The sequence below is a fragment of the Ambystoma mexicanum genome, chromosome 6p (assembly GCF_040938575.1).
Source record: "Ambystoma mexicanum isolate Mex_15411 chromosome 6p, UKY_AmexF1_1, whole genome shotgun sequence".
In the NCBI taxonomy this organism is placed as follows: domain Eukaryota; kingdom Metazoa; phylum Chordata; class Amphibia; order Caudata; family Ambystomatidae; genus Ambystoma; species Ambystoma mexicanum.
In genome coordinates this window covers 1,310,472,393-1,310,485,675 of record NC_090935.1, presented here as the reverse complement: position 1 = coordinate 1,310,485,675, position 13,283 = coordinate 1,310,472,393, and the positions used below count along the sequence as shown (strand labels likewise).

General features: G+C 47.1%; 1 protein-coding gene across 1 annotated transcript in view; it reads left to right on the top strand.

Annotated features, from left to right (window-relative positions):
- ADAMTSL1 (ADAMTS like 1) overlaps positions 1-13,283 on the top strand; it is a 941,617-nt gene that overhangs the window by 864,911 nt on the left and 63,423 nt on the right. The window contains exon 26 of the mRNA XM_069625973.1: positions 1,848-2,055. Coding sequence (XP_069482074.1) covers positions 1,848-2,055 — 208 coding nt within the window. The remainder of the gene's footprint in view (positions 1-1,847; positions 2,056-13,283) is intronic.

Here is a 13,283-nt window from a genome sequence, read left to right as displayed (position 1 = left end):
TTAGCTCTCCGCCTTCCTCCTCTCCTAACGAACAGCATCAAGCACCAGAGATCATAGCAGAACCTGGTGTGGAAAAACCTGATCTATTGTGTGCCCAGGCAGCTGTAATTCAGCAAACAACAAAGAGGGAGCTTTCGGGACCTAAGACTCCAGAACATCTTAACGGGGGGCTGGGTACCATTAAGGCACCCGATAATTAGTTGCCCTACAAGGACCAGTTGTTGCAGGAATTAGCGGCATGCCTTAATTTTGAGGACCTGCGATCCTGGCTGACGTCTGTTGGTCACATACTTCTTGTGCCACCCTTTCTAACTCCGCAAAAGTTGTTAAAATTGGAACCTAATAAAACAGAAAAGTCCTCCCAAACTTCATTTCGCCTCCATGGGTCTAATCACGAATGTCAAACAGTGTCTAGCAGCTCCGTCCAGCTGGATTTGTGGCCTCACAGGTGAAAGCAGCTACCTCAGTCTATTGTGCTGTGGTCGTAGGTCCTTTAGAGGGTATTCCACGTTCCCTTAAGCCCATTGCCCTACCTGCTCCATAAGGATCCACATCTTAAGAAGTAAGCCATGCCAGAAATCACCGACCCCAACCTCAGGAGTTTTACTCTGGACCCCCGCAATATTATTATTACTAATGTGGAGAAACCAGGCCAGTTCGAGTCAAGGGAGGCCTTAAAAAACGAAATCCTGGCCTGTTTCAACTTTAAGGTGGCGCCTAATTGCATCAGATCGCAGGACCTGAGGTTACTCTGGAGGACCCAGATTGAGAACTGGTGCAGCACAGACAACACAGATTGTGTCGTCGTGGGCTGTGGCTCCAGCAGTCTTCCCCTGTTCCTGCATAGAGTAACTAATCTGAGATACGTATCTTTGTCGTCTAAATTGAACATTGTTATGAACTGATCTGCTCCTAGTACAGGTTCTGCCTGCTCTGCTGACATCTGGTCTGATTGCCTTCTATCCTTGTTTCATTAGGGGTTATGGGTATAGCAGCCTCTTGGTAGTCGATCAGTACGCGAAACTCTAAGCATATGTCTTTCATGTTTTTCCACTTCGTTTCTGAATTAACAAGCCAATTCTTGTAATATTCCTTATTATACCAGAGCCCGTAATCTTAGGCCTTGTTGTTTGGTGTTATGTTTTGCAGCCGGTGTCACTGTTCAAGATTGTTAAGTAGCTGTTGTGGTCCTGGAAAGTTTATGTTTATGACTTGTTTTCTGTATGTTAAATGTATGATTTGTTATGCACCCTGATGCCTGCAGGCTTTCACCGCTTTCTAAACACAAAAAATAAAAAATAAATGATTACAAGTATATGGCGGCATAGTAAAACATGTTGGTAAAGTGGTGGTCATGTCTTTTGTCACCAATTTAATGAAGCACCATTTTCAGGGTTTGGAGGTAAAGTTAAGGAAAAACCTCCAGCGCTTGGGGGCAGGGGTTCCCTTCACTTATCCCCTTCCCCCGACTCACGCAAAGTGGAGATTTTACTGGGAGTACAATTATTGAGTGCTGGCGACTAACACACTGACCCGCCACTCACAATCTGACCTATTCACCCCTGTTACGAGTGGCAGTTACAATGACATATCAAACCCCTCAAGCCCAGAATGAGGCCCATGATTTTGATATATTTTCTTTCTATGCATCCAAGAAAAGTTAATACGCCCTGCTTGTTCCCCTCCGCTTTATTGCTTGTATGCCGCTCACACGAAGAACACATAGGCTTTGTTTACGGATAAATAAAGCCAGTCGCCCCGGCTCATAACCAGAGATTGCAGAAAGGAATGATGTGTGCTTATATTGGACCACATTGGATCCTAAACTGTTTGTGTTTGATAATTAGGTGGATGGTGACGTCCTGGTCATCGTGTTCCCAGAGCTGCGGTGGAGGATTCCAGACAAGGCGAGTGACGTGCCAGAAGCTGACGGTGGTGGGTATTTCCGTGCCTATGTCGAATGATGTGTGCGCCCTGGCTTCCAAGCGCCCTGTGGATACCCAGGCCTGCAACCGCCATCTGTGCGTGGAATGGGCCGCCTCCTCCTGGGGACAGGTGAGACACAAGCAAAAAAGAGGGGATTGGGAACAACGTAAAGATGCGCCATTGCTCTGCACTGATCTCAGATCCGAGGTCTAACTGGGAAGCCTAGTGGCCAGGCTTAAAGGTCACTAAACTTTTAAACCTAACTCCCATCAGATTTAGCATTACACAACTGCCACGGGTCTAACTGCTCACCAGGCACAAAGGAATCTCCCTTGCACCCAGCCACCTGCCTCCAAAGGGAGGCCAGGTCACCCCTTGACACGCAACATCTCATGTGGTAAACCCAGTGCTCTAAGTGGGGTAAGAAATTGAGGGGGCCCCTCATTTGGGAGCGTGGATTCCATGATGGCCGTAGCTTGGAAAGGGCACAAACTATAGCAAGGTATGCAAACAAATATATAAATCAATGTAAGCATTTCTATATTTGTATGCGTACCTTACTATGGTTTGTGTACTTTTCAGGCCATCTTTTATAAACATAGAAATATGCGACATATTTCTATGTTTATTAAAGATGGTAATGTACCACACTTAGATGGACTGCTGGGAACACTAACAGGGTTTGAAATTAAGGGGAGCTAGGAGCTATTTAGCTCCTGCTTCTAGCATAGAAGAGCCTGGTTAGCTTGAATCCAACAGCTACCAGGAGCTACCTTTCGCTCCTAGGGCCAACTGGTGCCTTCCAAACATGTGAATGTGACATTAACTTTGAGTAATTGAGAATGTTAATAAAAAAAGACTTAGAACACATCTAATACACATTTAAATACAATGGTTCATACAAAATGGATACAAAGTAAAAGGAGCATCTCTGGTAGCTCCTGGTTCCCCTGCGGTAGCTCCTGCCAAGTGAGTGACGCGCGATACCCAGGAGCTGGTTTTAGCTCCTGCTCATTGAATCTCAGTTTCAAACCCTGACTAATATGTCACTCTTAGACAGATGTTTGGTGTAGGAAATGTTATCTCGGGGCTTCATCTGCGGCAAGCTAACGCTGACACCCTCCTACCCAGAAGCTGCGGCGAGAGCTCAGTGAGTTACTGCCTGATCTCCCTCGGGAGATGCCGGCCTACTTTAAGGCCAGCCTGTTGGACGCCCAGGCAGTTGTACAGGACCTCATGGAGTCTTCGGTCTCCCACATCGACACAGCCAGCAGAGGGCTATGTCTGGGGGTGGAGATGAGACGAACAGCGTGGATGCACACCACTAAAATCTCATCTGATGTGCAAGAGACAAAACTGGACCTCCCTTTTGCGGGCTTGGACCTTTTTCATTCATCCACTGATGACGAGTTGACTAAGAAGAAGACTTCTACCCAGACCGCAGTAGGAAACAGCAGAGGACTTTGCGTGTTTCTTTCCGCTCCCCCTCTTCCGCTTCCGATACCAAGAAGCAGTAATGTGACGGTCAGGGAACACTGCTCGTCTGTAGGGGGCCAGCTGGTTTCTGTTATGATAAGCTATATATTGACCAACATCTAATAAACACAGTGAATAAAGTAAAAACTCTTGGGGTTACCATTGAGGCATCACTTAAAGCAGACGCTCAAGTTGTAAGTGTGACAAAAACATACAGTGCTATCTCAGGCTATTACGCCTGATAAAACCCTTTGTTTCAGTAGCAAACTGTGCGACTCTAGTAAGAGCTTTAGTCTTGTCAAGATTAGACTATTACAGCGCATTATTAGGTGGAGCGAGCAAATGTTCTACTAAAAGATTGCAGATTCTGCAAAATGATGCTGTGAGAATAATTACACATTTTTCAAAACGTAACCATATATCACAGTATTGAAGAGAACTACATTGACTTCCGGTAGAAACGTGAATAAAGTTCAAAATGAACATCATGACGCAGAAGTGTTTATTTGGTAATGCCTGTAGATATCTGAAAACACGTATCATTGTCCAAGATTCTATCAGAGATACTAGATCGAAGGTCTCCATGCGATTGATATGCCCTAGATCCCGACGAGTTAGGGGAAAAGAAAGGTCATATCATGTTAAAGCAGCCACTGCATGGAATAAGCAGCCTGTACATTTGCGCTGTGAAAGAAGCTTACCAGCATTTAAAAAAGCATTGAAGACTTTCTTAATCTTTTAGGTTGACTTATCACTGATGATTCTCGATTTCATGTCGCATTCTTTCTCGATCTATCTTTTCTCTACTCCCTGATGCTTACGGGCTACGGTTCATTAGAAATAAATAAATAAATACATTTCAGGACAGCTGGAAGCGTTGTTTCAAGAGTCCTTGGATCCTTTCTATTGTCTCCACAGGCTTCAGTCTTCCTCTTCTGTTTCCTCTACCTTCCTCTCCTCCTCTGCTTCAGATAGGGACCTCGGCCCTCTTATGGGAGAACCTTTCCCTTTTGGAGATGCAGGCTGTGGAGCCAGTTCTTCTTTCAGACAAGGGCTCTGGCTTCTAGTCCAGGACTTTTGTGGTTTACAGAACAACTAGGCTGGCCTGAGGGTAGTCCTGGACCTGTCATTTCTAAACCTATCTTTACCGCTCAGATGCTTCAAAATGATTATTCCTGCGCACAATACAGAGTCTCTGTGCGCAGGGGACTGAATGTGTTCCCTATACCTCAATGCTGCATACCTTCATGTCCCCATCTACCATTGTGAACGGAGGATAGCACATGGGCAACGTGCTGGTCTTGGAAGCAAGAACACGGCGAGCAACAGAGGTTCAAATCCCAGATCTGCACTTAGAAACCGAACTGAGGTATTAAGCGCATGATACAAACCCAATAAAATAAATAAACAAAATAGATACCAACCGCATCGGAAATTTCTGCGGCTCATGATTATGTCATACCACTTCCAGTACAAGGTGCTGCCTTACTGCTCCTTGTATGTTCACGAAGCTGATAAATGCAGTGGCTGATCTCCTCTGCATGGCTATTACTGTTGTCTTTATCGGGACGACTGGCTGGTCAGGGCCAGCTCTCCCGAGGGGGCAGTACACACTTGCCAACAGGTGGCAGACGTTCTTCACCAGCTGGGCTTTTCCCTCATCTGGTGGAAGTCGTAGCTGATTCCCGCCGAGGATCTGGTGTTCCTTGGAATGTGCTGTTCCCCACGCCCGAGAGGCTCCTCTCCCACCACAAAGCGATAGGACACTTTCTGGCCAATTCGTACACCGTGACATGGTGGTTCCAGCACCTTCTGGGACTGATGGAATTGTGCATGCTCACGGGTCAGCGAGCCAGCCTCAAGATGAGGCGCCTGCAGCTCCACCTGGTGGCCAATTGGGACCAGCAGACAGGGTCTCAGTTGGACAGGATCCGAATCCCCCTGCTCCTTCTCCCAGATCTTCGCTGGTGGCTGGTGGATGGCAATGTGGCAGTGGGAGCCCCCTTTACCTGACCAGAGCCCTCTCTGGTGGTGACGATGGATTCCTCAATTTTGGGCTGGGGGCACATCTGGTGGGCTACTCCATTCATGGTGCATAGTCCAGGACGGAGGCCCTTCTGCATATCAATCTGCTCGAACTCAGGGCAGTGAGCCTGGTGCTCAAGGCGTTCCTGCCTCTCATCAGGAGCACAGCGGTTCTGGTCAGGACCGACAATTCCAGACGATGTTTTACCTGAACAAGCAGGGTGACACCCATTCCTGCCTCCTGTGCATGGAAGCGGTGGCAATATGGGAATGGACCCTTACGGAAGGAATTTGGATTTCCTTGGTTCATCTTCCAGTGGACAGCAATGCGGAAGCAGACCAACTCAGCCGCCTGGGGTTCAACACATCAACTCTTTGTTGCCCGTTTTCCAGAGATGGGGGTTTCGAGATCTGGACTTACATGCATCTCCTCTGAATTCCAACTGCCCCTGGTTCGCCTCTTGGGCGGGCCGTGGTCAGGGGTCTCTGTGGGATGTGTTCCAGCTCTGCTGGCAGAGCCGCAGGTATTATGCATTTCCTCCTCCTCTGTTGGTCCAGGGGGCCCTCCGCAAGTTCTGGGTGTTGGTGGGCTGCAGCCTCCTCCTGATTTCCCCTGCACTGGCCGTCAAGGGTATGGTTCTCAGATCCGTTGCAGTTATGTTCCCAAGGACCGGTCCATCTTCTGATCCCCAGCAGGGGCTTCCTGATGCAGAAGAGCGGGCGGTGGAACACCCGGATCCAGCCAAGCTGGCCGTAGCGGCCTGGTTCCTGACCAGCGGAGACTTCACCATGCTTAGTTCTCTGGAGGCCTTCTACTCAGGCTCAGTATAATAGTAAGTGGACAAGATTTTGTCACTGGGCTCGCGACAAGGGGCTTGACCCTCTCACCTGCTCCCTGGACAATGTGCTGGCATTTTCTGCACATTTGGTCGCTCCGGCGTACAGGACGATACCTGCTGCACCTATCTGGCAGCCATTGGGGCCTACAAGAATTCCCCAGAGCACTTTTTCTCAGTAGCCAACCCAGTGGTTAAGGCCCACCTTAAGGGGTTGTCCAGGCACTTTCCTCCGGTACACAGGCATCATCTGCTATGGGATAATGTGGTTCTGGCAGCCTTGCATCACAAGCCTTTTGAGCCGATGGCCTCAGTGGACATCAGGCTGGTTACTCTGAGGACTGTATTACTGGTGCATTCACTTTGGCATGCAGGGTCAGTGAGCGGCAAACTTTGTCATCATGCAAGCCCTTCACCACGTTTCATAACGACAAGCCAATCTTGCGCACCCATCAACATTTTCTGCCCAAGGTGGTCACTCCATTCCATTTGAATCAGAAGATCTGCCTGCCGGTGTTCTTCCCGAACCTGCAGTCAGATGCCGAAAGGGCATTACATTCCTTTGACCTCAAGAGAGTCCTCAAGTTCTGCCTCTCTCTGGCAAGATCTTTCAGGAAGTCTGAGGCATTGTTCATCACATTTGGGGGTACGTCCCCCAGGCATCCAGGCTTCCAAAGCTTCTATCGCCCGTTGGATGGTCAAGGCCATCTTGGAGGCGTACAAAGCCGTGGGTAAACCAATTCCTGAGGGGATTCATGCCCATACGGTCAGAGCTAAGGCCACAGGCGTCGCGTTTCAGAGACATGCTTCCAGGGATGTCATCAGCAGAGAGGTTACTTGGGCCACTATGTCAGTGTTCTGTAAGCACTATTCCCTGGATACCAGCTCCAGGCGAGATGCAGAGTTTGGCCAGGTGTTCCGAAAGAACCTTTTTGCATCATCCTAGATATGAGGCAGGTTGTCACAGCTCCACCCTATGGTCTTGTTCTTTGGAATCACTCACAAGGATGGAGGAAAGGGTACGGGACGTATGAGCAAGTTACTCGCTGTAGTGTGTAGAGTACTCATAGTTCTTAGTCACCGTTCCTCCATACGTCCCACCCACCTTCCCCCGCTTGTACGCCATGGGCTAAAGTATTCAGTATAGCCAGGTTTTAAAATGTCAGATGTTTTAAAAGGGGACTGAGGTGAGGCGCCGTAAGGGCAGGGCCTTGGTGGCCGTTCCCACGCCCAGGGATGCGCTGGACTTAATTTAAAGGGGAAGCTCAAGTTTTTGCTACCAAAGGTTCCGGTTCTGTCTCCATGTTGGCGGACGCCCACAAGGATGGAGGAAAGGGGACTAAGGACTATGAGTACTCTAGTCACTACACTGAGTAACTTTAATTATGCTCTGAGCACATTTGGTATTATGTTACCTAATTTATCCTTGGAAAACAAAAAAATAACATTTTTATTCCATTATGTTGTAGCTTATCCACTAGGCACTTCAGAGTGCCAGAGTGGTTTCACGATTTATTTCCTTAAGGAAGGGGACCAATTTGATATAAACACAACGGTTACAGCACACTCCGCTGAGCGCTGCTGATCTGTCAGTTCCAAAGGATCAAGCTCAGCAGCGCTTCATCCCTGATCTATTGCAGATGACATGGACAGTTGGGAAGCTGCATTTGGGAGTTTTGCTGATTCTAAAAATAGGAGATCTGTGATCTGGCAAATGGCATATTGCAATGTGTACTTTCACGTGTTTGCGACAATTAAAATCAGATTCACTTGAGGGGCCTGCGCGGCTCAAGACGTTGCCATTTATCTGCTTTTGATTATGTCTGCTGAGTTTGCAAAGCTGACTTGTAAAGCATGTGGCAGTGAATTAGCCTCAGGTGCTCTCTCTGCAGTTCCTTTAAGAATTGTGGCCCTATTTCCCATTCAGAGATGCCTTTCCTTCTGTGCCAGCCCATGAGGGAAACGTCTTACTGTGCTGTTTTTGGTCTGGTGTCACTCTCCGACACCTGTCCTTCTTTCATGTTAAGAGAATAAAAGCAGGATTCAGGTCTTGTCCAGAATGCTTCAAAGTCCCCGAACAATGCAGTTCTCATTATCAACATTACCTAAATTGAATGGGTTTCCTACAGCATTCAGTTGGTCCGGTGTTGAATAATGCAGTGACCTTGACTGGCCAGTTGACTTAATCCAGATCCCATGCCACAGTCCAGCAGTGCCCAACTACTAATATTAAGTGCCTTGCATAATGTCGGCGGCTTGCATAATGTCAGCGGCTTGCATAATGTCGGCGGCTTGCATAATGTCGGCGGCTTGCATAATGTCGGCGGCTTGCATAATGTCGGTGGCTTGCATAATGTCGGCGGCTTGCATGGCTCCACATGCAGTGAGCTGCAGTTCCCCGGCTCTATAGGGGCGCAGGAAATCTAACCCTCTTATGTCACGTTACATTATGTTGAGTTTTCTCTCAGTGATATGGCAACAAGGAATCTCTCTGCCTCGACACCAGGCCATCGCATTGCCCCTTGCGACACCTGACTCACTAGCAGCAGGCTTGAGAGACGTACACAACGGCAGCAAGCATGAAAGGAGCCGACGCGAGGAGACAGGCAACAGATTCTTTATGGTGGGATTAAAAGCCGTAAAATCATGCGTGAATAATCATACCAGAATCAGGCATTTTCGAAACTATGACTGGCCCTGACTGAAAAAGGCATTAATTTGCCGAAACACGTGTCTCACAAAGGGCAATCCGTATTCAGATATTACCAAGCAATACATATTGGAATGCATTAAATATAATTATAATCATTTTTTTAAATGATTTTTCTGTGGCGCTGCAACAACAAGTGAAGAAGGAGGTTTTTCCTCCTGTTATTGGTACATTTTTACGGAGCAAGGGGTAATTACCCGTAACTTCACCAGCATGCGACACTGTCAATAGCGCTGGGCATTTGAACTTGATAAACCAAGACCCCATTAGGCAGTATGAAAGGTTTTATCGTCTGCAGCAGAAATACAAGTTTCCTTCCAGCGGCAGGCCCTACATAAAACGCCAGCAGCAGGCCACACTTTGGTCCTCTGAAAGCAGCCCTCATTGGCCTCACACCAAACATAACCTTTGGGAACTCCAGAAGCACAAATCAGTCATTATTTCAGTCACAAGCGTCAGAGATTTACTCCAGGAGACAATGTAAGAGACCAACACATCCAGCAGCAGTATCAGAGTGTCACTCCAGCAGCAAGCCCCAGAGTCTCACTTCAGAAGATGGTGTAAGAGTCAACAGCCCCGCTGTGGCCTCAAAAGTCTCACGCTCACAGCAGTTTGGCTCTTTTATTCCAGCAGGAGGTTTCAGTTACTGTCAAAGGGCCTGTGACAAGATCCCAAGCTGGGGGTGTGGTGTGTTTGTGTGTTTGTCATTGTATAGGGGTGCTGATCCACAGGCCTCCCTATCACTACCAGCTACATGTGAGGCCCAGGGCTAGTAGGGTGAAGATCCTTTGCAACTGCCCCTCCCCCATCCAACGAGACCAGACCACCGCCAGATGCCTCCAACCTCTCATAGGGAAGGAATCATCTCTGCCCTCATGCCAACCCATGAGGCGAGGAAAGGGAAACTGGTGGCAGTGACAGACTTAAGGCAGCGGGCCCTGTGAGTACAATTGAGAGAAGGTCTTGGGTAGAGGGGCCAATAGTACTACAAAATACCAAATCTGTTACTGAGCATATATGTTTACTGCGAAAAATGCAGTAACGAAAATATTGCATACCTAAAACTGCGCCAAACGAGTCTGGGGTTTGCGCGGGTATCCCCTGCATCCATGCATTGCCGGAAACACATTGCGATGAGGTTGGGGAGTTGCAGGGGTGTCCCACGCTTCCCTACCACAGTTTAAAAAAAGCACACGATGAAGATTTCAATCAAGTTAACAGCAAAAAAAGAACCAAAAAAAGACTCTAGCGAGAGTTCATACCCACTGTAGTGATGAGGAAATTGCGACTGAATGAGACAAGACACTTGAGGCTGCAGAAACAGTGGAGGTAAGTCACCATAAAGGATTGAAAAATAAGGTCTAATCATCTTGGAAGTGTACATTTTGCTATTTGCTGCCTTTTCCGGTAAGTCATTTTCACGTTTGATATTTTCGGCCACGCAATTATCACGTAGATCTGATGGGTAGTGGTAGATGTGTACCGTATAAAGTAGTGGAACTGTGGCCTTGGCAGGGGAGAGGGCAGGAGGAAGAATAGTGCAACGTGTGACAATGTGTGGCGCCCGGGCCAATGCAATAGTCTAAGTGACTAGTAACCAAGGCTCCTAGTACAACTTTACACTTTCACAGGGACATGAATGGACACATGCTCTATATAGAATGGTGAATATGCTTGCAAAACGTAGAGGAATGGTAAACAGAAAAAATAAAAGTAGTGGAATACCGCTCCCAAGCGTTCCCGCTCACTTCGATCATTGCCAATGGGACATGGGGGTGGAGCTCAGAGTGAGTGGAGTCAATAGCTGTTACAAGTGCAACAATGATGAACTTTCAGGACAAATGTTCCATGTTTTTAGTTGTCTTCTACTGCTATTGGAGTTGTGTGTTTAGGGGTATGACTCTGGCTGGAACAGCTTCATTGCCTTACCAGGTGTTCCTGGCATAAAGTGATTTTTCCAGGATCACTCAATGTATTCACTTGGAAAATACACTCTACTCTTCCAGTCACTCATCCCTTCCAAAAAAACGTGCTCTCCTGTACCCCTTTAAAAATGTTCTGCTGTGCACTTCCATCCGCTGCCTCACTCCTTTAACCTTCATTTTGCTATCCCCTTCTGCATCTTCCATTAGTTCCCCATGCATCTCACCTTTCATCCACTACTGTCTTCACCACCGAACCACTCTCCCCTTTCTCGTTAGGACAACTATTGCACAGCATGAAAAATGAAAACTGTGGACTGTATACCGCTGAACCAGAACCTGAGAGGTGAATCCTGATTACCCGTTCACTTACAACAAAAGTCATCTACCTTTTATTCAACATACATCCATTAATTGAGCTATTAAAAAAAAACAGCAGTACAAACCCAGAGCAAAGCGGAAGCAAGAAACATAGTCTGGCAATATTAGTCTACCATCTTCCCATCCCATCTGCTCTCCCCTTTCAATTCCATCAACTCCCCTTCACCTTGAGTCACCTACCATCTGCCCCCCTAGCACCATTCACGTTTGCCACCACACCCAATCCCCACCCAGCCCGCCCCCACCATGTCTTCTTTACCTGTCTGGGAAGCATTGAGGATGATAGCTCATCTTCCTTGCAAGGGATGAGCAACAAGGTTCCACTGTGGCTACTCCCAGAAAGATGCGGAGGAAGGGCATCAACCCACAGGGGTGCGGGTAACATGTCCTAAAAGAATGACCCCCTCTCTAGAATTCTGCATCATGGCAAGGGACATTTCTGGCTTAAAGAAATGATCAACAGGTGCACAGCAATTTATTTTTGTGCCATTTTTGCAGTGAATCTGTATTTTTCGTGGTGGCTATGCGGGAGTGCTAGCATGCAGGAGAGAGATCCAGGGTGCAACAGCAAATAGAAGTATAGCCAATATCCTCAGGGGGACTTACTCTTTTGCAAACAACATCTGCTCCTTTACATGGTGATTACCAAGGGTCTTTTCTACTATATTTGGAGAACCACTATTCTATGAAGCCATGAGCCAGGCGTTTTTGGAGTAGCATGCACTGCAAACTGAATTGCTTCTAAGGGAACCTCATTCTGGCAGGTAAGCACAGTGTGACACCCCATTTTATACAGCTGACTTCAAAAGTGCACAAGTCACATGAAACCATGACCTGGTATTGTATACATCATTGGAGAAAAATGTTGATAAAAAATTATTATTATGGTATATATTGAGCGTGGACCTAGCTTCGAGAAGCAACGGAGCGCTTTACGGAGGCATACACCAATACGGATACATAACAGAGCTCTTTACGGAGGCATACACAAATACGGATACATAACAGAGCTCTTTACGGAGGCATACACCAATACGGATATATAACAGAGCGCTTTACGGAGGCATACACCAATACGGATACATAACAGAGCGCTTTACGGAGGCATACACCAATACGGATACATAACAGAGCGCTTTACGGAGACATACACCAATACGGATACATAACAGAGCGTTTTACGGAGGCATACACCAATACGGATACATAACAGAGCTCTTTACGGAGGCATACACCAATACGGATACATAACAGAGCGCTTTACGGAGGCATACACCAATACGGATGCATAACAGAGCGCTTTACGGAGGCATACATCAATACAGATACATAACAGAGCGCTTTACGGAGGCATACACCAATACGGATACATAACAGAGCTCTTTAGAGAGGTGTACAACTTTACAGATGCATTACAGAGCGCCTTTCACTGGTAACAAAAGAACAGATATACAGCGGGGGAGAGAGGCGGGGTACAGCTGTAAAGGGTGGTGGGGAAGAGAGGAGCGGGCGACGTCTAGCGAGTCAGGTAGCACAAGGGCCGACGTGATTGCCTAGGTGTTGTGGGTGGGGTCATTTTGTTTTGAATCCTAAACTGCACGGAGGGTTTCACTTCTGTTTAGACGTTTGGGCAAAAGGGCTCCTGCATGGACTTTCCACCAAATAGTGTTAACGTAAATAGTAAAACACATTTGAAATTGCCTATACTCTTCACTTTTCCGCTACATGTATAGCAAAATGTACATGCCATCCACAATTAGTGATTTTGGGAGCCATCTATAATGGATTCCTTTGGAATGTACATGTATTTACCAGGTGTAAAAGTCACGCGCATTCCGTAGGAATCCATTAGTTTTCCACCAGCACAAATGTGTTATCTAACTTTGCCTATCAAATAATACACAATCCCGTGGGACATAAAAAGTGCCAGTAACATCTTTTTCAACTCCACAAGGCTTTGAAAATATCCTCTTGATTGTAGCTGTATATCCCCCATCTTGAAAGGAA